At 59.1% G+C, this 27,108-nt stretch overlaps 1 protein-coding gene across 1 annotated transcript in view; it reads left to right on the top strand.

The window, feature by feature from the left end:
* Positions 1–411: 411 nt before the first annotated feature.
* ILDR2 (immunoglobulin like domain containing receptor 2) overlaps positions 412–27,108 on the top strand; it is a 45,452-nt gene continuing 18,755 nt past the window's right edge. Inside the window, exons 1-3 of the mRNA XM_054587567.1 lie at positions 412–457; positions 12,057–12,389; positions 13,227–13,346. Of these exons, the coding sequence (XP_054443542.1) occupies positions 412–457; positions 12,057–12,389; positions 13,227–13,346 (499 nt within the window). The remainder of the gene's footprint in view (positions 458–12,056; positions 12,390–13,226; positions 13,347–27,108) is intronic.

Raw genomic sequence — 27,108 nt, forward strand, 5'->3', positions numbered from 1 at the left:
GCGGCTCCGGCGCCGCTCCGCGCACCGCGCGCGCCCTCCCCCGGTGCCCCCGGTGCCCCCGGCGGCTGGCGCGGGCCGCGGGGCTGGCACGTGACCCCGAAACTTTGGAGGCCGCGGGGCGGGCGGCGGGCGGCGCTGCGGGGCGGGGAGTCGCCACTGCCGCCGCTGCCGGCCGCTGGCGCGCGGGAGCCGGGGCGGGAGCGGGAGCCGGGGCGGGAGCGGGAGCCCGAGCGGCAGCGCGCCCGGGCCCGTCCGCGCGGTCCGCCCGGGGCGGCGCCCAGGGACGCGGACAGCCGCTCGCGCCCGCCCGCCTGCCTCTGCCGCCCGGCCGCGCAGGGAGGCCCCGCGCCGGCGCCGCTGCCCACTTGGCTCCCTCGCTCGCCCGCCCGCCCGGATGGGAAGTTAGGGAGGATGGACCGGCTCTCGCTGGCGTGGATCGCGCTCCTCTGGCTGCCGGGTAAGCGGCCTTCCCCACGGACCCCGGGAACTTTCCGCGGGGGTCTCGGCGCCCCGCCTCCCCCGCTGGTGCATGAAGCTGCCGAGCAGGCGGGTGGCCGGTGGGGGAGGGCCGTGGGTGCGAGCCGTGGGTGCGTTCGCGCGATGGGGGCGCGTGGCGGGGGGCCCCCGAATACAAGGGAGACGAAGGGGAGGCAGGTGTCTGAACCTCTGGGAACAGGAGCCCGTCCTTCCGAACGGGCATTTCCCTGTCCAGACAGCGGCTCTTCCCGAGTTTGCCGCGCGGGGGGGGGGGGGGGGGGGAGGCTGGCCGGAACGAACGGAAGCTCGAGGAGACGGATTAATTAAGGAAGCTGGTTTTCTGGGGTTGGGGGCGGAGGAGTCTTTCCTAATTCTTTCCCTGAGAAGCTGGGACCAGGGGCAGTCTCAGGACGGGAGTGGGGGCGCGGCAGCCCCATGGGTTTGGAGTTTGGGGTCCTGCTGCCTCTCACTTGGGCCTTTTGGGAAGTGGTCCCACAATTAGAGAGGACCCTCCCTCCAGATAAGCAGGTTTCCGTTGCCCCAGGAAACGCAGGCTGCAAAGGTGCTCAGAAGGTAGGGCTTCTCCCGTGTGGGGTGCCTTCCAGCTGGGTCCCCTGAGGGGTCCCTCGGGCTCATGAACTTTCTCCCACCTTCCGGGGTCTGCAAAGGTCTTGTCCCGAACATGCTGTCCCCACGGGATGAGTCTGAGCCTCTGAGGAGAGGTGGCCAGACAGGGTGGCCAGCTCTGCGGGAGTCACAAAGTGGCCCTGCTTGGCCAGGGCGTTGGGAAGGTCTGGGGAGGGGGGGGCCTGGTCGGGTCTGAGACAATGACCATGGAGACCGTGTGCTGGAGGGACGGGATGAGGGACCAGAAAGGCGGGGAGGACAAGGTGAAGGCAGCGAAGGGCAGGAGAGAGAATGCAAAACAGCACCAAAACATGAAGTCTTGCCCCTTCTCGGGGCGCCCACCACTCACCAGAAGTCTCGGGAGAACCAACTCAGTGGAAAAGGGGAACAGAGTTAAAATCTCCAAGACTAGTCGGCACGTGGGGTAAGACACGCTTCAGAGCGGCAGACCCCACTTCCCCCAGCCTCAGAGCCAGGTTTCTGCCCGCCCTGGGTTTTCCTGCTGCACAGGAGGCCCGAACGGGCCCTGGACCCCCGCTGGGTTCAGCTCGGGGGTGGGGGGCGCCCTGGGCTGCGTGGTGCCTCCCTCCCACATTATTCAAGCCTGAATCACCCCTAATTTCAGGCTGGGCGGATCCCCGCCTCCCCCTCCCCCGGCCTCCCAGGACCTGCCGCTGCCCCCTCGCTGATGCTGAACGTCCTCAACTTGCCTCTCCTTCTCCGTTAGCAGATTCCAGGGCAGCTTCGGCCTTGAGCCACTATCCCACCCTCCCTGAAGTCAGCAAGGCACCTGGGGAGGGGTCCCCGAGTCAGGCGCTCTGGGGTTCTGCAGGGCGTGGGGACAGAAGGGACAGAGCTCATGCCAGGTGGCCCACAGCTTCTGTTGAAATGCAGTCACATCGCTGGCAGGCGCCCAGGCCACCCGGCCCAGCCCTGGGACTCCATAGGAATGGAGACCCACAGAGGACACGCACAGGCGAAGGCATGACAGGGCGGCGACCCGGCCGGCTCTCGCCAGCCCCGGGGCCGGCGGGACTGGCTGCCCCCTCAGCAGCCTCTCTGAGGTTCTCGTTGAAGGGGGGTTTGTGCTGCCTCTGTTCTGAGAGGTGAGCTGCTGCGTCTGTGCCGCCCTCCTCTTGCGCCTGGAAGCGGGCAACAGGTTAGCGAGCAGGGCCCCCAGCTCTCAGGTGGCTGGGCCTCAGCGCTCTGCAGGCGAGGCTGGCTCTCGGGGACTCGGGGACTCACGGGGCTCCCGCTGCCATCCCCTGCTCCCGGCTCCAGCTTCCCGGTGCCCCTGAGCAAAGCGGAGGCCCCTGCAGGGGCGGTGGGGGAGGGGGCGGGGGAGGCAGGAGGACGAGGCTTCGGACTCATCCAGGAAGCCAGGGGAGGGGAGGCAAGACGTTTGGGTCCAGCCCAATCAATGAGTTCTCCCTTGTGGGGGTGGCGGGCGGGCGGGAGGGAGGGAGGGAGGAAGGGACAGATTAAAAATGAGTCAGAGAGCCAGGAAAAAACAACGAAAACCGGGCCCCCTCCCGTCTCCTCCCCCGGCTCTTGGCGCTCGCCTCCCCTCCCCCTCCCCCATTTCTCTCTCTTCACGCAGGCTGAGCAATTTCTAATCAACACTTCAGTGTTTTCCTCGGCCCTCTCAGCAGCTCCTTCCTGGTCTTTCATTGCCAAACGCCGGGTTTCCGTCGGCTGCAGATTCAGTCTGATGCTTTCTTATTGTCGCTGGGATGTGGCTTCCTGTCATAGATTGTGTTCTGTTGTTGTTTCCCACAAGACAAGATGCTCACCAGCTGCTGGTCTAGCAACAGGTGCCGCAGGGCAGGAAGGCGGGCGGGAGGCTGCGCTCTGTCTTTGTTCCCAAGTGTGGAAGGCGCGGTTGTCTCCTGGCACGGGCTGTGACCCTGGGGGGAACATGCTCTGGAGCAGGTGACGTGTTTTCCTTGTGACTCAAGGCTCTAGTAGCATTTCTTGCCCTAGGAGCATTTCTTTTGGTGCCCTCTTGGTTTCGATCTTTCATTCATCCATCCATCCTACAAGGGTGCGTTTGACTCCCGGGGTTTCCGAGCATCGTGACAGAGGCTGAGGATTGCGAGACGAAAGACAGCCCTTGCCCTCCAAGAGCCGTTAGTCTGCGCCGTGGAGGGAAGGGCCCTGGGGTGGGAGCCAGGGAGCCACTCAGGGGCCTGAGAAGCACGTCCCGCTCACCCCTGGGCGGGTGGCGCGGCTCCGAGAGGGACCCAGAAGAGGCGACGGCCGGGTTGAGGCGTTTATTCATGCACAGTCAGCGGCTGAGTTCCCGCCGGTCCAGGCGTTTGTAGGGCGCGCAGACGAGGAAGACACGGTCCCTGCCTTCAAGGAGCTCACGGCCCGGTGGCGGGCGCACCGGCGGGGGAACTGGGAACAGCTATGGAGCAGCGTGAGCGACAGTGGGGACCCCCAGGGCTGCAGACCCCGCCTGCAACGGGAAGGGAGGGGTCCAGGCGGCTACCCAGTCTGGCTAGCATTCAGGTAGATGCCTGGTGCCGGGCGAGGTCAGACGTGGGTATGGAGAGTTAAGGTGTGTGAGCCCCGGAGAAGGGGGAGGCGGTGTCAGAGGCTGCTGGCACCTCGCTCTGTTCCCATCCTGTGCGCCGGTCCATCCTTCCCCCCACCCCCATTCTGTGGTCCCCGCGGCGCAGGCCTCATTCAGCCCGAGAGGCTTCTTGCCGCGGCGTCTCACCGCTCCCCCCGCGCCCCAGCCTCCCCCAGCCGGGATGCTTCTCGCTGGACCCGGTCGGGGGGCTTCGTTCAGCACCCCCATCGCCCCTTGGGTTCTGGACTCACATGATTCTGCCAGCTGGCCCGTTTCCACACACCTAGTGCAAGACGGCAGCCGTCTGATTGCAGTACTTTGCTCGCACTGGGTTGGCCAAAAAGTCCGTTTGGTTTTTTCTGTAAGATGGCTCTAGTCATGCTGCGTTGTCTTTAACTTCATTCGAAACAATTTCTTTAGATTGTATTGTGACAGCTGTCATATCAGTGTGCATTCTAAGAAAAAAAAACTTTAAAATTGGTGTGTTTTTGTGTAGCCATTTTAACATGGAAGGTAGAAGAAAATACACAACATTTTTGGCTTTATTTGGCTCACGACATATGAGGCTTTATTATTTTGAGCAAGGTAAAAATGTAACCGAAACGCAAAAAAAAAGATTTGTGCAGTGTACAGAAAAGGTGCTGCGATTGCTCAAACGTGTCAGAAGTGGTTTGCAAAGTATAATGCTGAAGGTTTCTCCCTGGACAATGCTCCACGGTTGGGTACACCAGTTGAAGCTGATAGTGATCAAATTGAGACATTAATGGAGAACAATCAACGTTCTCCCCCATGGGAGAGCCAACGTACTCAAAATATCCAAATCAATAAGGTGGTTGGTGAAAATGACAACTGTGTTGTTAATTTTACGGAAAACAACTAAATGAAGCTCATCTCAAGAGAGAGGACCCAGAAGCTTAGTCATATGGCCGCAATTAGCTGCAAGAGAGGCCAGTACTTGGCGGGCCAGATGAAACCCTGGAAGTTCTGTTAGTAACAGAAGGGGACTGTTAGTCTTTCCATCTACAGAGTGATGAGTGTGACGTGCTTGTGTAACATCCAGATGGAGAATAAAATGGAGCTCAGGTGAGAGAGCTGGCCTAGAAACACGGACAAGTTACCAAAGGTTGACGAGCGCTTTCTTCCGGGAATTCGCTCCATGCAAATGGCTCGCCCATCCTAGCACGCTGACCCTCCTGAATGAACGGAATAAGACGGCTCCCAAAGTGGCTCTGTCCTGCAGGGTACAGGCTGACCTCTTTAGGACGGCTTTGGTCCGGTTGGAACAGCAGGTGAGCCAGCCGAGCAGGAGCTCATTTCAGATCTCCGGAAGATGAGGCAGCGCAGGCGGGGGGCGTGCGCCCCTCCCTGCCTTTCGTCTGCACAGCGGTGGAGAGAGCGGGCGGGCACGGCTCCCCTGGACACACAGAGCCTGTGCTTAATGAATAGCACGCTCTGTGTGCGAAGTGCCAGAGCGTTGGCTGCAAACGACAAGTAGGCCATGAGCGAAACCTGTGTAGGCGAGGCCGGGACTGGCAGCTACCAGGGCGCCGCAGAAGACGGGGAGAGATGCTGCCTTCGGGGTCCCTTGGGGAGAAGATGTGCAAGGACGCTGCCGTCGCTTCCTAAACCTCAGCGTGGTGCATCTGGTCACCCTAACCCTAAAGGGACCAGGCATCAGGGATCAGGGTGGCAAGCGAAAGAAACGGATTCTGGCCGATTTAAGCAGGAAGGAAGGGAGGGAGGGAGGGAGGAAGTGGATTAGCTGACAGAATCGATGGGAAAGCTGGAGAATCAGGCGTGGGCATTAGGCAAACACCAAGGGAATGCCGACTATTCTTTGTCAACTCTTTATTTTATTTTTTTAACCCATATATTTCAAGGTGAGTGGCTGCTATTTTGAGGGTAGGTGGGGTTCACGCTGCATTTTCTTTGGCTTTAAATCTTGAGCCTGTGGATCCACCTGCCCTTGGCTCCTACCCTGCACAGCTGCTGAGGGACGGATAAACTTTTGCTCCTCGTCTGGACTGTGGGCCCAGCCTAGAGGAGGGGCCGAACACGCCTCATCCACTTTACACCTCGAAAGCCTGCCCACCATTTATCCCTGAAACAATGTCTTAGGAAACTGGGACATGCTAAAAATGTGAAGGCGGAGGTTTGTACTGTCATAGTGAGTGGAGAAACACCTTAGATGTCTGAAGGCCAAGACACGCTGGGGGACGGGAAATCCTCTTTTTTTAAAATGGACTTTGAGAGGGAAAGAGAGGGGAACGTTGATTTGTTGTTCCATTTACTGATGCACTCATTGGTTGATTCTTGCATGTGCCCTGACTGAGGATCGAACCCATGACTTTGGCATATCAGGACGATACTCTTACCAGCTGAGCTACTCAGCCGGGGCTTGGGCAACGGTCCATCCTAATAGAGTTAGTTTCCACCTCTGGGACTTCAAGGGCTCAGGGATGGGTGAGCTGCATACACGGCTTCTAAACATGCCCACCTCTAACAGTGCTAATTTCCCAGGGCCTTTCGCTGCGACCTTTGCTTCTCTGCAGTGGGGCTGGGCTCACAGCCCCGCCTCCCGAAGACACTGGCAGGAATAGCGTACTACTTGCAGGGAAAAGGAATTTGCTTTGAAAAAAATGAAAGTGCTAAAATAAGAATAGCATTGCTTCAGACACTGCTTTTGTTAATCTCTCAAAAACACAGCTTTCATGTATAGAATCCTTTTCTGTACCTGAGAATTGGGCCAGGACCTTCGTTTGCCATCCAGGGAGGCACTGTCTGCCCTTGGAGCTGATCTTGCCTGGCCTGGTGAAGAGGTACCGGGCGGACTAGCCGGGATGGGGCTGCCGCTCCGGGCTGTCCCTCGCCCCCCTCCTTTTAGGCAGCTTTCCTGGAGATTGGCTGGAGTCCATTCTCTGCAGTGGGGATGCGCCCCTTCATTGGTTCATTCATTCACGGATGCATTTCCACACGCGTGAGCTTCCGCCATGCCCCATGGCTGTGCTGTACACAGGGGTCTGAGTCAGCCACATCCTGGTCCCTGGCCTCGGGGACCTTCCAGCTAGAAATAGTTTATATGGAATTTCTCAAGATCAAGGGCTGGCCTTTTATACCTGTCTTTTCAGAACTTCACATAGGGTTTTAAAAATATATTTCTGGTGCTGGCCAGGTGGCTCAGTGGGAGCGCTGAGTGCCCATGCACCCAAAGGTTGTGGGTTTGATCCCTAGTCGGGGTGTGTGCGAGAGGCAGCCGATTGATGATCACATTGATGGATGTTTCCCTCTCTCTCCCTCCCTCTCTCCCTGTATGTTTCCTGCCGCCCCCCCCCCGCCCTCTCTCACTCTAAAAAAATAAAATGATTTAAAAAACATATCCTCAGATGAGGACAAAAAGAAAAACGTTTCTGATGGAATTCGAATTAGGGCAGTTTTGCCATGAGTGAGAGGCGCCGTAGACGTGGAGGGAGTGACCCGGGGGTCGCGGAACGAGGGCGCCCTGCTCGGCGAATGCAGAGAACCGCCTGTAACCGCGCCCCTCCTCTGCCGCTGCGCTCAGGGTCCTGGGCTGTCTGCTCCTCCCCGGGGAATGAACGGAAGCCGCGGAGCAGGGGGCCGATGTGATCAGACGTGCCTTTAAAACTGCTCTTGATAGAAGACACAGAAGTGGAGCGAGCGCTGGGCTGGACGCAGGGGCCCCCGGAAGCGTCAGGCGGGCAATGCGGGCCTGTGTGGGGTGGCGACCGAGAGCTGCGGGCCCAGCCAGCCTGGGTCCCGGCCGACGGTCCCTTGCTACCTCGGAGACGTTGGGAAGAGACCTATGTTCTCGAGGAATCAGGTTTTTCATCTACAAACTGGGTGTAACAACAGTGCCTGCTTTCCAGGCTCCTCGGGGAGCGCTCAGCCCCATTCCTGACCCGTGGGAAGCCGTCCGTAACTGTCGCCTAGAGGCAGGGATGGCTGTCTGGCGAAAGGGGAGGACAGAGGAGGGTCAGAGTTGAGAGAAACTTGGCCTCCCTGACCAGCCCCGGGCGGTCAGGGCCGGAGAGGAGTTCTCCAAGCTACGATTCCTCTCCGAGGCAGCGGGGCTGGGGCGGGCCAGCGACGCGCTGCGGGAGACGAAGCGCCAGATAACGAGCAAGAGGCAGGAGGCGAGAGACAATGAATGAGGTGTAGACACGCTTAAGTCAAACCTGTTGAACATGCAGGTAAGGCTCCCGGCAGTTGCGGGCCTGAGACACCGCTGGTAGTTGGAACCGCGGGACAGAGGAAGGTTTCTCAGATTGAACGCGAGATGAATGATTACCACGCAGAGGCATAGATTTTTCCTTTATTTTCCTGGCGCCCGCCAAGGACATCCTTCTGAGCCTGCCTAGACTCCTGCACGAGGGGGGCCGGGGTTTGTGAAACAGAGAAGCAAAGAACGTGTAAGAGGGGGGACGCAGGCCCGGGACGCGCCGAGCCCAGGGGCCCGCCGGCCTCAGCCCCACTGCAGCGGGTGCCCGTCCCCCGGGGCCTGCTCTGCGGGGGAGGACGGGGGTCCTGTCAGAGGTATTTTTCGCTGTTGGGTGGGCGAGCAGCGGCATCACAGGGTCAGATCCGGACCAGCCACGCGTGCAGGGTAGAGGAAGCAATGCCCAGGCGTCCGGACGGGGGCTGGCGTCAGGCCCCGGGTGAGCCGGCGGGAGCTCGGAGCAAGGCTCCGGTCCCGGTGGGGCCCATGGTTACAGATCAGGTGGACACGCAGCCGGAGTCTAAGATAAACGCAGGGCGAGGGATAGAGTGCTGCTCAGAGGGTGTGGGGAGCCCAGGCCCTCCCCTGGGACCCAGGTGAGACTCCCCCCACCGTGGGAACGGGGTCCTTAACAGACGTGGCGGGGCAGGCGCGGGCATCGGCGGCGGGCCACCCCCAGAGCTCCAGCGGCGCTTGGCGTTTTCAGTCTCCTCTCTCACCCTTCACTTCTGTCCCTCAAAGGCCCGATGAACTGACATTTCCTCGCAATTCCTGGTCCCATCCTCTCCCCAGCCGACCAGATCTGTCCTCAGCATAGAGTCCCCGGGGTCCCATGAGACTATGCACGTGCGCACAAGACACACGCGGGTCACCCTCCGCCGCTGACTTCTGGGCGCGCCCGTGTGGCGGTGCCGGGACGAGCGTGCACAGGACGGCCACCGCGGGGCTCCCGGCTCCCCAGGCCGGCTTTCCCCGCCGGCTGCGCTCCCCCCGCCACAGGGTCGCGGCCACACCGAGGTCAAGGCCGACCCCGGCCGCAAGCAGCACAACGTTGTGGGGTGTCCGCTCAGGATGCAGTCGTGCTTCCCCCTCGGACACCTCCACGGGGCAGTGGCTGTGGTTCTGGTTCTACCAGCGAGGAAATGGAAGCTCTGAGGCCTCGGGAGGCACTGGCCGGGGGTCGTGGACGGGCCGGGGAGAGCCTGGAATCTCCCCGAGGCCTGGCTCCGAGATCCGGGCCTGGAACTGCCACCCGCTCATGAGACAGAGGCCTCCGAGAGCGCGGTTCCTATTCTCTGGAGCGTGAGCTCATGTCTGCGTCATAGAAGAAGCTGGGGACCGCATCACCCCTATTAATAAGTAAAGGAGCCTGGCGGCCTGGTCAAGGGGCTCATCTCTCATTAACGGAGAGCAGGGCTGGGAAGGAGGGTGTTCTTGGTAGTCGTCTAGGGAACGAAACACCACACTGCACTCTCCGAAAAGACAGCCCCCGGGCACGTCCGCGCGACCCCTTCGCTGCCTTCTCTATCCTGGAGAGGCTGGGAAAACGGGAGTTCCCACGTGCGCCTGAGCGGGGAGCAGAGCCGACGTGGCACGGTCGCGTGCGCAGCGTTGTGCGGGGAACAGGGCCAGTCACCGGTCATCCGACCTCAGCCCCTGCTAATCAAAGCCGCTTCGCCTGTTTGCCCCACCATTGGTGCCTGGAGGATTGGGAGTTGACATGGATTCGAAGAAGAATCACAAGGTTAAAAAGAACTAATGCGATGGAATTGAGGGAGCCTGTGAAGAGCCGGGGAGAGCGGCAGGAGCCACGTCCCCACTGCGGGGGCAGCGGGGAGCCGGGGAGGGGGTTCCGCAGGGAGCGCCGGGCCGGGCCGGGCCGCACTGCCCGGCTGTAGTCAGGCCTGCGGAGGGCGGGCGGTCATCAAGAGGCAGGACGCTCACAACTGCAGGCAGGGGATGGAGCGGTATCTGAGAACCGCCCCCTACAGGTCACGGTCACAGGGCTCTGCTCTCCACTCTCAGCAGGTGGCCAACAAGATAATGGGGATCAGCAACCCCGGGAACAAGAACTATGATGCTCATTTTGTGGAAGGAAAGGCTTCGCCGCTGCCATACGGCCAGATGAGCTCCCAGGCCCTGTTTGTTGACGCCACTGCCATTTGGCTACATTCGCCGTGCCGTTCGTGACATATGTGACCAGCTTCCTCCGCAGAGCCCTAGAAATTCCCAGATGACTGGTCGCTGACCCGCTCACCCACCCTCCAGGGGTTCCGCAGGCGCCTGCTGAGCGCTTGGTGGATTCCAGCACTGAGCCTTGTGAACCCCAGGAACTCCGCTGCGTTCGCGTCCCAGACCCGCAGAGGGCAGAAACCACCCCCCCGCCACAGGAGTTCGGTCCCAGCTCCTCGGAACGCTCTCGCTGAGGACAGGCCCTGCTCTCGAAATCAGGCGACGTGCGTCCAGATAGGGCACCTTGCCCACGTCAGGGGTGCCTCTGTAAAGACACCCCCCCACGGAGTGTGTGATTGAGCTGCCACCGTGACTGCTTAGCAGAGCGTCAGGTGAACGTTGACATTCGCGCGTGCAACTAGTCCTTCCCTGTGTGGGCTCAAGCCCCGCGCCGTTCTCGGTGCACCTGCCCCAGGCGGCCGGCAGCGGACTCGGCAGCCTCCTGGATTCATTCCCGAACCCTCTCTCTTCCTGTTCCCTTCTTCTGCTTCTCGTCGTAGTTCGACATCTGCTGCTAACCTCAGGTCAAGCTAGAAACTCTGGACTCGCCTCCATTCCCCTGAGGACTTACGTCCTCTGCCGGGAACTTCTAGATCTTACCATTGCGTTCACAGCGGCCTCCGCCTCTCCAGCACGGCCGGGTCTTTCGTGCGCTGAAGTCTCCCTCTCCATCTTGGGCAGCGAGCCTCGGGCGCCCCCCGAAACTTCTCAGCCGCGCCCCAGCCTCCCCTGCCGCCTGCCTTGCCCTGCAGAGCTTTTGAACGTAGTCTGCTGCTTCTGATCGGAAATTCTCCGTTTCGCTCAAAGCCTGCGTTTCCCCTTCATCTCCGTGCCCTCTGCTTGGTCGCCAGCTGGAAGGGAAGTCCCTTCCCCCCCCGAAGTCACACTTCCTGGCTTCACCATCTTTATCCAGTACGCGTGGAGCACCTACGAGCTTCAGAAGCCAGGACAAGAAGACAAGACACATTCCGCAGCTGCCAGGCCCGATGGGCAGGACAGGTGTGGGGACAGGTCCTCGCAGAGTTATTATCCCAAATGTAAGAAGGCCGGGGACTCAGCACAGGGAGGAAGTGAACTGGGTTTTCAAAGGGGGAAAGGAGTTTCCCAGGGAAGGAGGCAAGGCGGAGTGCTCCAAGAATAAGGCGCATCGCATGCTGAGAGCTGGGGTGGGAAGCGGCAGCTGGGGGAGCTGTTATTTTTGGAGGCTGATGTTCAGAGGCGCCGCGGGGAGTGAGGCTGAGGGGGGAAGAGGACGGAGAGCCGTAAATGCCTTGCCAAGAATTTTGAAGGCCATGGAGGAGGAGTGGTTGGTTGTATTTTTTTAAATCCTCCCTCGAGGTTGTGCTTATTGATTTTAGAGGGAGGGGAAGGGGAAGAAAGAGGGAAAGAAACATCGATCGGTGGCCCCACCCCCGTATACACCCTGACCAGGGACTGAACCGCATCCCAGGCATGTGCCCCAACCGGGAATCGAACCAGCGACCTTTTGGTTTATGGGACGATGCCCATCCCAGTGAGCCACACCAGCCAAGGCAGGAGTGAACGGTTTTACCCTAACAGCCAGAGTAAAAAGACCACCTGATCTAGAGAGAAGGGACTGCCTGCGGCAGCCGCAGGCCGCAAACCAGGCACGAGGCCATTGCAGTGCTACAAGCGAGAAATGAGGAGGGCATGTGAAAAGGGCGTTAAAGGGGCGAGGCATTAATGATGTTGAGAGCACGTTGTTGACGTGACTTGGTGACTGAGGGGACGCGGGGCACGACGACTCCTGGACAGGGCACCCGGGTGGGCACGGGGGCCGCTCACGGCGGAGGAGGACGCGCGGAGGGCGGGGGCGCGGCGCGGCGCGGCGCGCGGCCGGACTGCGTGGCGCACAGCACCGACCGGGACGCGCGCTCTGTGTCGCAGCCCTGGCGGACGGCCTCCAGGTCACGGTGCCCGACAAGAAGAAGGTGGCCATGCTCTTCCAGCCCACGCTGCTCCGCTGCCGCTTCTCCACGTCCTCCCACCAGCCTGCGGTCGTGCAGTGGAAGTTCAAGTCCTACTGCCAGGACCGTATGGGGGAGTCCTTGGCTCTGTCCTCTCCCCGGGCCCAGTCTCTCAGCAAAAGGAACCTGGAATGGGACCCCTACTTGGACTGCGTGGACAGCAGGCGGACCGTCCGAGTGGTTGCTTCCAAGCAGGGCTCCACCGTCACCCTGGGCGACTTCTACAGAGGCCGGGAGGTCACCATCGTGCACGGTAAAGCTGCCCCTGCTTGGAATCTGGGCCACGGCGGGGCGGGGAGCAGGGGGTCCTGAGCGCCGCTCTTCCCAGACACAGCGGATGCTCGCCAGCCCCTCAGCCCTTCAACCCCTCGAGCCTCGGCTTTTACGGGGCGCGGCAGCGTCGCGAAGCCCGCAAGCCGCCTGCATCGGATGGTGAGGGGAGAGAGGGTGGAGCAGGAACTGTCTGGAGGGGACAGGGAGGAGTTTTGGAGGAGTCTTCCCCGAATCCGACCTCCAGTCTAGTTGTCAGAACTGAAATGAAACAGGTTCCCGTGAAAGAACTGCCCCAGTCAGCTGCTTGCACCGTGGCGTCGGCCGGAGGGCCCCTCCCCAAGCTCAGGAGGCAGAGGCCCTCCCTGGGGGAAGGCATGCGCGCCCGGGAGCCCGCAAGCCAGGCAGATGCGGCGCCACCAGACCAGGTGGTCTGGTCTCAATTCTACCCTCTGTCCCCAAAGCTCTGGCCAGGACGACGTCCTGAGAGGCTGGCGGGACCTGTGGGACTATGGGAGTTTCAAAGACGCCCTGGGAGGCCAGCTCCATCGCAGGAGCCCAGAGCAGTTCTCGCATGCGTGGCTCTCAGGGTCCCGTGCGGGCCGCCTGGACCGGGCCGGAACAGGGCCAGGACCGGGTTCTGCGGGGGCGCTAAGGCTCTCCCCTTAGGAACGTTCGGTGTCGTTCCTTCCCACGATTGTTTTCGATAACGCACACGCCCGTCGGGCCCCATCCAGGTGACCGCACGCCCCGGGGCCCCCTCCTGCCCGCGCGCCCCAGCGGTCCGCTTTCAGGACTGTTCTTCTTTTCCTGCTAACAGACGCAGATCTGCAAATCGGGAAGCTCATGTGGGGCGACAGCGGGCTCTATTACTGCATCATCACCACGCCCGACGACCTGGAGGGCAAGAATGAGGACTCGGTGGAGCTGCTGGTGCTGGGTAAGTGGAGACCGTCTGTGACGTTCTGTGGCTGCGCGAGGGCCTCTCGCCTTCCCCCGCCCCGTGCGCATCAGCAGGTCGCACACACAGCCCCGCCTCCGGTGGCCGTGTGTCTCCTGTGTCGTCTCTTGAGGGCTGAGGCCCTCTTGTTAGCTTTGCCTCGTGTGGTTTTTCTGCTTCCTTAGCTGCTTGCTTGCTTCCTTCCTTCCAGTGGCACCATTAACCCAGGCTCCCTGGCTGCTCTCCGCTCTAAGCTTTACTTACCCTTTTATTTGCCAATTGTTGAAGAAAATGCCAGGGCCTTTGAAGCAGGGCAGAGACCAGGGAGAGCGAGGAATTCACTGTGAGTCAGGGCCTCCGCAGAGACACCTCGGGAATCTTTTCCTATTTGTTAGCGCCGCTTGGGACAATTACGGGAAAGACGGCTGTGACTCGAAGACCGTGACAGTAAATGGCTGCTGGGGACACGGCCGTGTCTCCTCTGGAGGCGAATTTCTTGAAACCGCAAAGCGTCTGAGTTACGCTCAAAGCAAATCTATATCTAATCCTTATTAGTATTAATTTCCGCCCAAATGAAAACTCGTTACTTTGGCTACCGCTCCCCTTGCGTAGAGTCAAGGAGCGTCCATAGGGGAGGACCTCCTTCTACGAACCGGAAATTGGGCACGTATTTCGTGCCCCGTAGATGTTGGTGGAACAAGGAATTAGAATAGAACACAGGAATGAAAAGAGAAACTACGCAAATCGTAGGAGAAAAGGCAAGCACTGGAAGCCACTTTTTGAAAGAAATTACAGTGGTTTGTAGCTTTCAAGAGCCCACATGATGACAATTTGGGGGAAGGTTTAAGGCGCTTTCCTTTCAAGGCAAATGAGGTTGAAAGTTAATTTTCACCCTCCCTGGGAAACGCAGCGCCCAGGGGGAAAGTAGAATTTGCTACTTCGGAGTTTTTGTTTGATTCTACCATGACTGTGCCATTTTGGCAAATCAACAGTTCTGCCGCCTTCCTTTTATAACTCACAAAATGGATTAAGGTAATAATTATTTATAAATAATTAACTCTTTAATTATTATCAGCCCTTATTAAGGGGTTGACTTAATGCGAATGCATATGCCTTGCGTCCAGCATAGAATAAAGCCATTCCTGCTGGCATCTGTAAAGGAACGGGAAATGAGACAGGTACTGAAAAGGAAGTGGAGAAGCCAAAGTCTTCTATCGATGTTGTAAAAATATCCAGGGAAATCAGGTCGGGGATCAGCTGTGACTTGGTAGCTCAGAAGGGATCAAAAATAAATTCTGCCTAATCCCACGTCGCTAATGGCCAGGGCCAAGACAAGTGGCACACCGCGCCCGCAGTCAGCTGGCTGGGGACAGCGACTTGGCCAGCGCAGGCGTCGGGCGCGGGAGGAGGGGCCACAGGTAAAACCACTGCCAGTCATTCGGCCCCAGCTCCGCAGAGGCCAGGAAACCAGGACAGGAAGCGGCTGTCATCGGAGGACGTGCGTGGGTCTGAGGGCCCAGCACAGCGGGCACGGGCGGGCCAGGGTCCGGGGCAGGGGACACACGCGTCGCTCCGCATGCATTAGAGACGTCCAGAGCTCCAACCGTGGGCCACGTAAACTTTCCCGGGCAACGCTCGCTGTGTGAGTTATTTAGAGGGGTTAGCTAGCGATCTACAAGAACGTTCAATGAGCATCAAGGGTCCTCTCTGCCTCCCAAATGCAAAATTCTGAGTTCGTAGTATGTTTCACAATACTGTCCCCGTTTTCAAGGCTCCAAGTATGGGGTCGTTGTGTCCCGCAGGCCTGTGCGTTAGGTGTTCTTTGCAGGTGAGCCCCGGGGAGCGGCCTGAGGTCTGAGGTCAGCCTCACGGAGGAAGACCTCGGCAGGGAAGATGCCGGGGCCCGGTGTGCTGACTTCAGCCACCATGGGCCCCTGGTTCGGCCACTGAATGTCACGTGAGGCGTGCTCGGAGGGTCTGGTCTCATGAAAGAGGGCTGGGGACAAGGAACTGGGGGCAGTGTCTCCCGAAGAGAACTTGCGTGGAAGACGGACTGGAAGCTCACGGAGTGGCTGGAGACAGCGAGGACAGGAGCGAAGTGGCCAGGGAGGCGGTCCCTTTCGGGGTACAGCGGGAGCTGTGGACAAGTATGAAAGACCGGGAGGTCGCCCAGGAAGGTTCTACAAAGCGAAGAGGTCCGAGGGCGGAACCTGTCGGTCGTGTGTTCTGGTTTCACTTCCCGGGAGTGGCAATGTGAGCACTGTATGTGGATTTGCCTCGAAACTTTGGAAGCTTCTCAGCAGCCCCAGCCGTGAGCACTTCTGGGCGAGGGCCGACTCTCGTCGGGCTTCATGCTGGCGCCTGCAGTGAAGAAGTTGGAGGGCATGTGTTTTAAGTGGTAAGTGGACCGAAAATGTAACTAAGGCTCTGTGCCTCTTAAATGGTCGTCAATGCCAAGCATATATTTGTTGACTGATAAAGTGTCAATAAATGTCTGTAGTCTCAAGTGAGGTAACGTGGTTTAATCTCCTTGGCCATGATTCTCCTTCTGGGTATTCAGAGTATCCCTAGTGCCGGATCCATCGGGGACGATGGAAGCAACAGCATTAGATGCTGGTTAACTGAAGCCGGAAAGGGTTCACTGGAAGGAAATCAAAATCACAAGGAAGACCGGAAAGTCAGTCTCCGAAGAGCACAGTAGTATATCAGGGGAACACTTGCTAACTTCTGTAAAAGCAGCCCCCAAATCTCAGCCACCTACCGTGGAAGCCGGTGACTTCATCTCGTCCGGGACGGAGGTGGGAGGCGCACCCGGCCGCCCCGCTACGCAGCGGTCTGGGGCCCCAGGCTTCTGCGCTGTCCAGCCCTGCTTGGCGGAGACCTTTGCTCCCAGATGCAGAGAGAGAGAGAGAGAGAGAGGACAGAGACTTCTCAGAGGCCAGGCCTGGCACCGACACGGGTCACTTCTTGCTGTTTTCTACGTGCCCAGGGAGAGAGCAAGAATGTTTCGATGGTCACAGCGTGGTGCCCGGTCCTGCCCAAGGCGCACCAGGGTCCGTGCAGCGAGAAATGATGGGCAATGTGCTTAGGGCCGGGGGAAAAAAATCGATTCGACTGTTTTGTTTTTCTTCTGACCTTGCATTTTCCCACTGAAGAATCAGTCTCGGGAGAGAGGGTCCAGCTGGCCCAGTTTAGAAGATCAAGGACTCTTGGTCAGTGATCTGTCAGGACGTGGAAGAGGATTGGTGTCCCAAAATAAACAGGGGGACTGTCACGGAGAGGGGAGGCAGAACACGAGAAGCCCCCAGAAGCGCTGCATGGCCACCAAAGGGACGCCGTCGCTGTGCCTGCTGCTTATGGTGACGTGCGCCGGGAGTGCTCTGTAGCCTAATGTTCCCATTTTAACGTTGCAAGCGGGGTGGGAGCGGGGGGCCACTTTCCTCATTCTCCAAGTGGAGAATTCGATGCGCATGTTTTCTACCTACCCTCCCAGTGAAAACAACAGTGTTTTGACTCCTGGCCTTCCTCCCCTGCTTCCCCAAGACCCCCGACCTGTCTCTATGAGGAAGCAGGGGCGTGCTTCTGGCCGCGTGGTGGCTGCTGCTCGAGGTCACAGGGAGCGATGCGCGCGTGTCCCAGGTCGGCTTTAGGACTTCACTTCGTTTCTTAGTAAAACGGCCCATAGCTGCTGACCGAGGCCCCCCCGCCCCCCGGTCCGCAGCATGGCTGTTTCCGTCGGGATTGCCCCCTCCTCACCGAGCCCGGGCCGCCTCTCCCCAAACATCCGAACCACCCACAGGCCACCGCGGAGGCCCCTTTGGGTGGGTTCAGGAATACCCAAAGACAAGTGACTCGGAGAAACGGGGTCCGTGCCGATTCAGCACTAAGCGCGGACACCGTAGGGGCGCCCTTCCGAGTCTTTGCAACGATTCGTAAGGTGCAGCCATCCAGAAGCTGGGCGTGCACGCGGCGTTTCCCGTGCACGTGACCCTGGCACGTACCTTAGAAATATTTAGACAGATGGGTGGGACCAGAGAGCCAAGTCAGCACAGTCACAGAAGGCGGGAGCGTCCAGAAACCTGCCACCCTGAGGTTAGACATGGGTCCAGGACAGGCTGTCTCTAACCTGGAACCCTCCACCGATCGGTAGGAGCAGGTCCCCTCAGGCAGCTCTGGCTCCTGGGACGGGGATGTGCCGACCAGGAAGGCGCAAGCCGGGAGGCTGTCAGTTCAAAGTCTAAAAGCAGCTCACCTCGCTAGCCCTTCTTTCTGTGCACAGCATGAGGGCCTGACCTCTTCCATCTGAGGTCGCAGGTGGTCACTTGTTTTGTATTTTTAAAGGGCCTTTGAGCAGAAGAAGGAAGGAGGGGCCGGCGGAAACATGGCCGGATGCCCTTTCTCGCCTCTGGCCCAGGAGGAGACTAAGAGGCCACGAACCCAGGCAGAACCCAGGCGTGTTTAGATCAAAGCTAAGGAAGACTTTGCCAGGGCTAAGTGACAGGTTTGTGACGTTGTGGCCGGTGGAGGGAATTTATAGACGCTCCCTCTCCACAGGACTTTGCCATGGAACAGGACAGGAGGGCAGTCAAGCCGGCCTCAGAGACCCGCCTGCGCTTTGGACTTCATTTAAAAGTCCACAAGTTGTGGAATTAACTCTTTATACAGGCCTATGTCTGCCTCCAATCCTGCCCTCTCATTCTCTTTTAACAGCTTGTTTTAGAAGAAAATGATGCATGTTTCTTGTAAACATTTCAAACAAAACAGAAAAGGACACAAGAAAAGAGCTCCTAAAACCTCGCCATCCCGAGCAGACCGCTGTGTTCCCCAGAACGCGATCGCAAGGGACAGACCTGGGCCAGGGGGACTTCTGGGCTCAGGGAACAAAGAGGTCCGGGGGCCTTCCCAGCTTCAAGGCTGGTGCGTGCCAGTGCGCTGCGTGTTTTGAAGGCCCTCTGTCCCTTCTGTGCCTGCCGTGTCCCCAGGCACGGCCTCGCCAGCAGGCCCCGGCTCCGCGCCATCCACACCTCCCCTCTGGGAGGTGAAACTCCTCTGTAGGTGGTCCCAGTGGAAGTCCTGTTGTTGGGGGCGGCTGCGGTCACTGCTTCCAGAGGGAGGCAGGCGTGCCAGGCAGGCGAAGCAAACACTGCCGCGTTCCGTGGATTCCTCACGTTGGTTTCCTCGCCGGTGAGGGGGCTGGATGCGGACTGGCTGCCCAGGTCCTCAGCAGGGAGGCGCTGCGACAGGACCGTCCTTCCCTGGGAAGGTCATGCCCCCAAACTACCTCGGTCTCCCCAGCATGCGCCCTATTCCCTTCTGGCGCCTCCTGCGACTTGCCCGCCCGGGAGTGCAGTCGGACCGCCTGGGGGCAGGGCTGCGTGACGCAAGCAGGCGCTCAGCCCTGCTGCGCCTGGGGCTGCTCCTCTGGTCCGCAAGGAAGCTTTCTGCCCACGGGTATGAAAAACCCGTAAATACATAGTACATCAGGGAATTCTTGGAGGCACATCTCAGAACCGGTGTTAGGGATTAAAATTTTTTTCCAGTGACCATTAACATACTCTGTGATACCGGCGTCAGGTGTACGGCACAGGGATTAGACATTTATGTAATGTGCAAAGTGATTGCCCCATGAGCCTAGTGCCCAGGGTGTCAGCTGTTACAGTATCATGGACCGCGTTCGCCTCAGTGATTGCGGAGGGAGGGAACGCGGAGGCTCTCAGGCTGCGCAGAAATGCGAGCGCTCACCCTGTGTCAGCGCCTCCCTCCGGACCCCACCCCACCCCCACCCCTGGACGATCCTGCTGGCTGTTTAGAAAGGCTACTTGTTGCCAAGGCTCCCCTCCCCCCTGTCCTCTGCCAGCCCAGCCCCGTGCTGCTAACCAAGGAGGTTTGCCAATTAAAAGGGCTCCCAGAGTTCCCATGGCAACAGCCTCCTCGGAGGTCTTTGTTGCCTGCTCAAACTTTGATCTCTGAGAGCGGGCTGCTGCTGGCGCTGGAAGATTTACAAACAGAGGAAGGGGGAAAGAATTGGTGGGGAAGAGAGAGAAAAGTCCTCTCCTGGAAGGGAGGGCGGGAGTTAATTACGGAGCCGCGCTCTGGGCACGAAGTGGGGTGCCTTCTGCAGAGCGCCCTCCGATTTGGCTGGGCCCACGTCTTCCTTCGTGGCTTTGGACGTCGGCCCCGCACAGAGACCAAAAGCGGGGTTGGTTCTTGGAGGCGGGTGGACGCCCCCTCTCTGTCCTCTGTAGGATAGAGGGTGTCACAGGGTGAGCTGGAAAAGTTAGCCAGGCGTCCACTAAAACTTGATTCCTTAGTAACAAGTGACACGCCTGGACCGTAGCGTAGCCGGAGCAGAGCGGGCTGTGCGGTCTCCCAGGACGCCCCGGCCCTTCCTCCCTTCAGGAGGCCACCGGGGCCCGCAGACCCCTCCCCCGCCGCACTGCACACCCGCCGCCTTGCTCTTTGATTTAAATCCAACCCGTACTTTGCCTGCTACGTGCCCAGCACAGTGAGGATTCAAAGTCAATGAATGACCCTGTCTTGTCCCAATAAAAATCCTCCCTTTTGGTAAAGAGAAAGATTCTATTTTTGAAGCAATCAGAGAACAACACCAGAACAGATGAAAACTGCATTTGCTCTGAAATACCCAGGCTCTCACGTCTCCAGAGCGGGCTGCTTGGCCCCCGGGAGGCGTTGGGCGATGTCTGGAAGCGCCGCCGGACGCCGCACGCGGGGGCCCTCGAGTCCAGGAGGCTGTCCAGCGCCCCGCAGCGCACAGGACGGCAGCCTCGTACACCAACAAAGAAGCATCCGGCCCTTGCTGTCCCCAGTGCCAGGGCGGCGGGCTCCCGGCTTGACCATCGGTCAGGCTGGGTGCCGGCTGAGGTACGCCGGGAAGAGCATGGCTTTGGGGTGCGAGGCCCCAGGACCTGGGGCACCGACATAGCCTTGGACAGGTCGGTGTGGAGCCCTGGCTTCCGTCTTTGTAAAGACGGGGGGTGGAGCAATTAAGAAGAGTTACGCGGCAGACGGATGGGGAGGCCTGAAGGGCGCACAATCGGAACACAGCTGTTCCCCTCTCCCTCCCTTCCACCCCCCATCTCCATGCCCGCCCGTCGCCTCTAATCCAAGGAACCTCCGCAGGGAATTCTGCGCCCGGGAGCCCTGCTGGAGGTCCGGCTTTCAGACAGGCTGTCCTGGGCTGCCTGGGAACTGGCGGTTCCGTTACGAACAGAGTCCCGTTGTCCCGGTGACGACGGCTGTGCGGGGGCCCAGCCAGCGTGGACCCCTCTCCGCCCCAGGAATCTTCCTGCCCTGGGTTTTAGGACACTTCTGTCCCGGCATGCTGTCTTTTGGTTGCTCCGTTGGGGTTGCTGTTGGAAACCCCCAGTTCTCGGTGGATGGCCTCTAGTTAACTGCAGGGTGTTTACTACCTAAAGACAAGGCGACGTGCAGGCCACTTAGGGCTGTGGGGGGCATCTAAGACATGGATTAGGATCTGCGTGGTCTGGGAAAGACTGGATGGGGTATCTTGATAACTTATGGTCCAAACCACGAGACTCAGGAGAACAAGAAGGGGAGACACTAATTTATGTCAGGACAAAGGGCATCCACTGGAAACACCCAGGCCAAGTGGCAGGCCGCTCCCCCCATCTTTAGAGATGCCCACTGTGGAGGTCCTCCCCTTGAGCTGGGGGCAACTTGGGGCCCGCTCAGCCACTGGCCTTTTATTTTAGTCACCAGAACCTACCCTGGGCGTGTCTCCCAGCCAGGGGCCAGCCACAGAGGGCGGCTTCCGGGACACCTGCGCACTGGAAAAAGGGCGCTAAGGTCTCTGGAGCGGAGGGGCGTGCGCGGAGGCTCTGCCAGCCCTGGGCTGTCAGGAGCATGAACGGGGCCTTGGAGGCGCCCAACTCCGTCCCTCATGCCCTTCCCCCAGGCACGCTCGGGCGCTCCTGCCGCAGCCGCAGCCCCCGCCTGCCTCACTTGTTGCTCATCGCAGTGGGAGGAAACCGGCCTTCAATTAGCGAGCATTCCTGTGGCCGTGGTTGCCGCGGTGACGCGCGGGCGGGAGCCGCTGGGTCAGCCGCCCGCCTCATTGTGGTCGGTCGGTGGACCCGCGGCAGCATGTCCGTGCACACGGGAGAGGGGGCGTCACCGAGAAATAGGCTCAGCCCTGCGCAGAAGGAATGGCAGCCCTTGGAAGCCGGTCCAGCGACAGCCAGCCCTTGTTTCTCCAAGACCAGCTGCCGCTATTCAAGCGCGCAAGTTCGCGTTCTCACAGGGAGGGGGCTGGCCCCGGGCGGGCAGGAGCTCCGGAGCCCCGGCCGAGAGGGGCGTGCCCGCCCTGTCTGCGCCACCCACGCCTCGCTGGGACCGCGGGGCTTTGTTGGCTAAGAAAAGAAGCCATTCTTGGCCTCTTTGTATCTAGGGTGCCTGCACCGGTCTCACGGGGGAGCCCGGGAGGAGCTCCGCGAGCTCAGGCGCCCCCCGGCAATCGCACCCAGACACCCGGTGTCCCCCTGGCCCTGAGCCCCACGCTGCGCCTCGGCAGCTGGGAGGCAGACCTGGCTGCCCTGGCGTTTCATCGCAGGCCTCCGGGGGCATGTCCCAGCACATGAAACATTTCTCATCTCTCCGCTCCCCAAGGGCAGGGGGTGGTGTCGCCCGAGCGCTTTGCAAAGGCAGAGCACTCTGCAGTTGGTTTTTGCCATTGGTAGTAGTTTGCAGGCGGATGATGCCACAGGCACCTTGGAGGGGTGCTTGCTGTGAAGGCCAGGCGAGGAGGAAGCAGCTGCCCCGCGGGTCTAAATTCAGGGCCAGCATATCTTGAGGGCGAGTGAGGTACCGGGGGAGAATGCTGGGATGGGGTGAGTAGCTCCACGTCCTGTTCTTGGTTGCATCAGGAGTCCGCTGCGTGGACGTCAGTCAAATTCGTAAGCTCCCTGAGCCTCAGGTTCCCAAAAACATGGGTGGGCTACAGACGAGACAGCCTGAGAGATCTTTTCTAGCTGTTATGTCTGGTTCGGGCATTCTGTGTGAGTAGAAGTCAGTGATTTGGGCCAACCTTGTAATCCCTGCCCAGAAGCCCAGAGAGGTCATTAGCAGTTACTGCAGACGGTCTAATAGTCGTCATTGGATGGAGAGAACTCCATGTCAGAATTCTTCAGTACAATTTAAAGCGAACTGAAATGTGAAAGACAGAAAGGGAACATGCACGAAAGGCTTATGTACACCGTTGATAAACGTGTGCACAGAGGAGAGGGAGGCTGGCGCCCCGGGTGTGATGGAGAATCACACGCTCTTATCGAATACGTGGTTGCCGTGGATACAGAATAAAACCAGGGACGTGTGTGCCCTTGGGATGTTTCTAATCTATTTGAAATTCCAAATAGCTGTAGAAACAAGTTTACACTTACAAGGCCGAGAAAGGCATCCACCCTCCTCAAAGACTTAGAGAAGAAACTTTTGGGTCCTGGCTGGTGCGGCTCAGTAGATTGAGCGCCGGCCCTGAACCTAAAGGTCAGTGGTTCGATTCCCAGCCCGGACACATGCCTGGGTGGCAGGCCAGGTTCCCAGGTGGGGGTGCACGAGAGGCAACCACACATTGATGTTTCTCTCCCTCTCTTTCTCCCTTCCTTCCTGTCTCTAAAAAATAAATAAATGAAATATCTTTCTAAAATTTAAAAAAAGAAAAACATTTGAGAGAGGAGCTGAGAGAACAGGGGGTGGATACCGTACATCCCTGCAAATGGATGTAGGGGGCTTCAGGAAAGCGCGGCTGAGGGAGGAAGCCCCCACGTGCATTAGATGGGAGAAGAGGGAGCCCCGAGGAGGAAGGGGACACCCCCCTCCACTGCCCTGCACCGGCGGGTCACGTGCACATCGGCAAACCCCAGGAGGACCCCAGGTGAGTGAGTTCAGCGAGATGAAGGGAGAGAACCACGCTGTCAGCCATGGAGGCCTCCCAAGGACAAGGGGATTTCTCAACGTGCATCTCTCTGTTGACTGAGTGAGCGAATGAACGATGAAGGAAGGAAGAAGAGACATTCCGGAGTAATGGTTCCGAGGAATACCAATGACCAGTTGAGCGGGGACAGCCTCCAGGGGTCTGCTGCCGTGGGGACCGTGTAGGGGCGGTGTGTAAGCTGTTTGATCCGCAGCGCAGGCATCTGCCCAGACCGTCCCTCCCGAGGTCTGCAGATATTCTGGGCTTGACACTTGTGACACCTTCGTGTGGCGCTGGCACCCTGTGAGCTGCTTCTGATGATTCGTATGCCTGCCTCGTTTGGTTGATGCCTGTGGAAATTTCTTCTAAGGAATGGATTCTGCCAGGTTTGGGGAAAACTGTCTGAGTGCTTACGTGAAAATTGTATTTTCGACTAATAGTTTAAACTACGGTTTGAAGAGAGAAAGCGGGGCCTTCTGCTGGCAGGGCCTGTCCCTCAGCCCCGTCTCAGGCATTAAATTGATGCATAATTGCCGCTCTCACACCGCCCCGGGAGGAGTGCGGGTCACGGTGGGGGCCAGGCGCTGCTGCGGTCAGGCGCACTGGGGGCCACGGCTCAGGCGCCGGGACCGGGCCTTCCAAAGGCGGCCGCCTTTCTCCGCAAGGCAACCAGATGGAAGTAGAATGCTTTTCGGACATGGCGGATCCCAGCCACATTTTGGAGTGAAAGTCACAGTGTGAAAGCCAGACCTGCACTCTCTCAACTGTGGGCCCACTCTCCCCAAACTCCGACTGTTGCCGCTTCCAAAGACCTCTGGGTGCGCTCGCTGGACGGGCCACCCAGGGGCCCGCCGCACCGGTGCACCGTGGGAAGCCGTGGCGTCCTCTGAGACATCAGCCGTTGCCCGTGGCTTCCAGAAGAACGAGAAGCTTGACATCGCCTTTCTGTGGGAGCGACAAGCCTTTTGAGTCCCCTGTCTGCATTCCTGACAGCACCTCTCCTTATTTTAGTTTTTTCAGGGACAAATGTGAAAAAAAGAATCTAAAAAATGAAAGCCCCTTCGGCGTGCTTTTCCCAGGCCCCTCCCAGCTCCCCGGAAGTAGGAAGAGCCCACAACGCGGTGTGTGATGCTTTCCGATTGGAACGCAGGTGCCTGCAACTTACACCCACTAACGTTCCGGGTGTAGAAGCAGAACCAGAAGACCATAAAGGTTCCCAAAGCGCCTGTGGATGAACCCAGCTGTTGTGTTTTACGCGCCCACAGCTGGACCTGCATGCACACCGCCTGGGTGGGGTGAGGTCTCAGGGCTGGTAACAGCCCCGGACACGGTGTGCAGGGTTTATCTGGGGTTCTTTAAGAGTCTGTGAGTCAACTGCACACCTTCAGACATCAGGATATTTCACGTGAAAGATCGGGGGTCTCGTTAATCTCGAAGGCACATTGGTCTGGGGCAGCAGCTGGCCAGATACGGGTAGTAGCGGCCCCCGCATCCGGCCAGTTATTTACGACACCCCCAGACTGCACTGGCCGCCCTTAAACTTGCACTCCCTACTGGTCCCTAGAGACCGAGAGTTGTGTTTGCAACACTAGTCGCCGAGTGTCAGATTTGAGGACTAAAGATGCCGTGGATGGGGCGGCCTAGGAGGAGCTGGCCAGCCTGGGGCCCCCGGTCGGAGGGTAAAAAGCGGCGCCATGAATCAGTCCACCAGGACAACAGGCAGAAGCCAAGACTCGCCCCGGCAAACCAAGCCGAATGGTCTCACCGCTGACCGCCCAGTCCATTGGCTGATGGGAGAGTTGAGACCCAGGAAGAGGACGCGGTTTGCCTGTAGTAATCACCATGGAAACGCGGGGCCGCGCTGCGCTGAGCCCCCGAGCCCCGGCCCCCTGCCCCTTCCAATATGACACGCACTGTGGGCCACGCCAGCGCGCCATCCCGCCTTGGATGTCTGGGTTGTTACGGTGAAATACCGTCACAGCTAACTCCCCATGAGGGCGCACCGATCGGTAGCTTCTGTCATCAATAACATTCCTATTATGAACGTAATTAATATCTTGGATTGTCACATGAGTAGAGATGCTTCAACACGGGTAGGCTGGAGAGCTGGAGAGTGAAAGCAAGGGAAACTCCGCACTTCACTAGACGCAATGAGATATATACTTTGAAGTGCTAATTGCCCAGGTGGTTTTTTTTTTTTTGTGGTTTTTTTCTTTTAAGTAAGTGTCTGATAAGGTGCTTGCTAAAAATACTGTGTATTGATTTCCTGATCATGGGCTTTTGGCTGGAAATTAATATTAATTATGCCTTTAAGAGACATCCAAGATCCCTAGTTCCCAAATGCTTAGCTGGCTGTCAATTGCCTTGTTGAGTTTCTGAGAGATGTTTGTCCAGAGAACATCACAGATGAGACCCATGGATGCTCTTCGGTCACCTGCTCAGACTTCGGTCCCAAACCCCAGCCTGGCCTCCCACCCTGGAAGACTGCGCCAGACCCCGTGGGAGCCTCAGAGGCACCTCGTAGCCCTTCGTGAAGGCTCAGGCGTCAGCCTGGCTGGGGGCGCTCCCTGGGGGTGCCGTGTCCCGGTGCCTCCTGTGGCTCTCACGCGCCCCCCGCGAGGCCTCGTGAGCAGCAGGCCATTCTGAGCACGTCCACCACACGCAAGGGACGACAGACAAAAGGGTGCTGTCCCTGCTGCGAGCCAGACCAACGCTAGCCGAGGCCCCCACTACGCGCTCCCTGCCCCTTGGAATGTACTCTGGTCCTGACCAACTTTTCCAAAGCGGGGCCATATCCCCTGCAGAAGATGCGGCCGGGATGCCGTTGCCACACTGGCCTCAGAGGGTCAAGGAGAGCAGAGAAGCAGCAGAGCGAGCACAAGTCCCCTTTCCGGAGTCCCTAACCCTTGTGCTGGTCCAGCGCCCTCCCCCAGCTGTGGCCTGGACCCGCTCGCTTCACTCTGGGCTCCGTCAGAGCTGCTTTCCTGGCGGGGGGCGGGGGGGGGGGACTTGAGAGAGGAGAGAGGACAAGGCCCAACCGTGACCTTTCACCTTAAAATATAAACCACACACGAGTGACTTCCTCTCTACTCGCCACCTGCAAACTTCCACAGGGAGCGCATCAAGTCCGCCGGAGGCATGGAACAGACCCCAACAGTATCGAGCTGACCTACCGAGCCTTTGAAGTGTCAATATTTTGGCTCTGTTGGTCTAAATAGAAAATATCATTCATTTTATCCTTTTCACTCTTTCGACGTGATCACTAGAAAAGTTTGAATGACCCGTCGGTCTCCTGCTCTAGAGGCACGTCGCCCACATAGACGACGCAGCATTCAGGGGCCACGGGGATCTCTGGCCAGCCCGGGTCTGGAAGGGACCAGCTCGTTTGCAGTTTCCTGGGGCCCCTCGTTGGTGAGCAAGACCGGAGCGTGGCAGCGGTGTGTGGCGCGGGCAAAAGTCCCATCAAGGCCTGACACTTCCTATGATAGTGAGACCACACTAAGAGCAGTTGGTATAAATCAGGACAGTGTTTGGAAGGACTAACCTCCTTCTGCACATCCTCTGGGACCCGTCTCCCGCACAGCTCCTCCCAGCTGGCGCCTCGAGGGCCACCGGCTCTGACACCAGCTCCCAAGCCTCTCTGCCAGTGCGAGCCGCGCAGATAGCAGCGGGGTCCACACAGCGCCCCCTGTGAGCGCCCTGGGGAAAAGCCCTGCAGTAGACCTGTGCAGGGTATTTCTGAAGGCGAAGGAGTGTAGAGGAGTGTGTAACCGATCGAGCTTACTTTTCCCTTGCCTTTGAAAATTTTAATCATTG

The sequence above is a fragment of the Pteronotus mesoamericanus genome, unplaced genomic scaffold, assembly GCF_021234165.1.
Source record: "Pteronotus mesoamericanus isolate MK-2021 breed Mesoamerican mustached bat unplaced genomic scaffold, CSHL_Meso_final scaffold_1186, whole genome shotgun sequence".
NCBI classification, from domain to species: domain Eukaryota; kingdom Metazoa; phylum Chordata; class Mammalia; order Chiroptera; family Mormoopidae; genus Pteronotus; species Pteronotus mesoamericanus.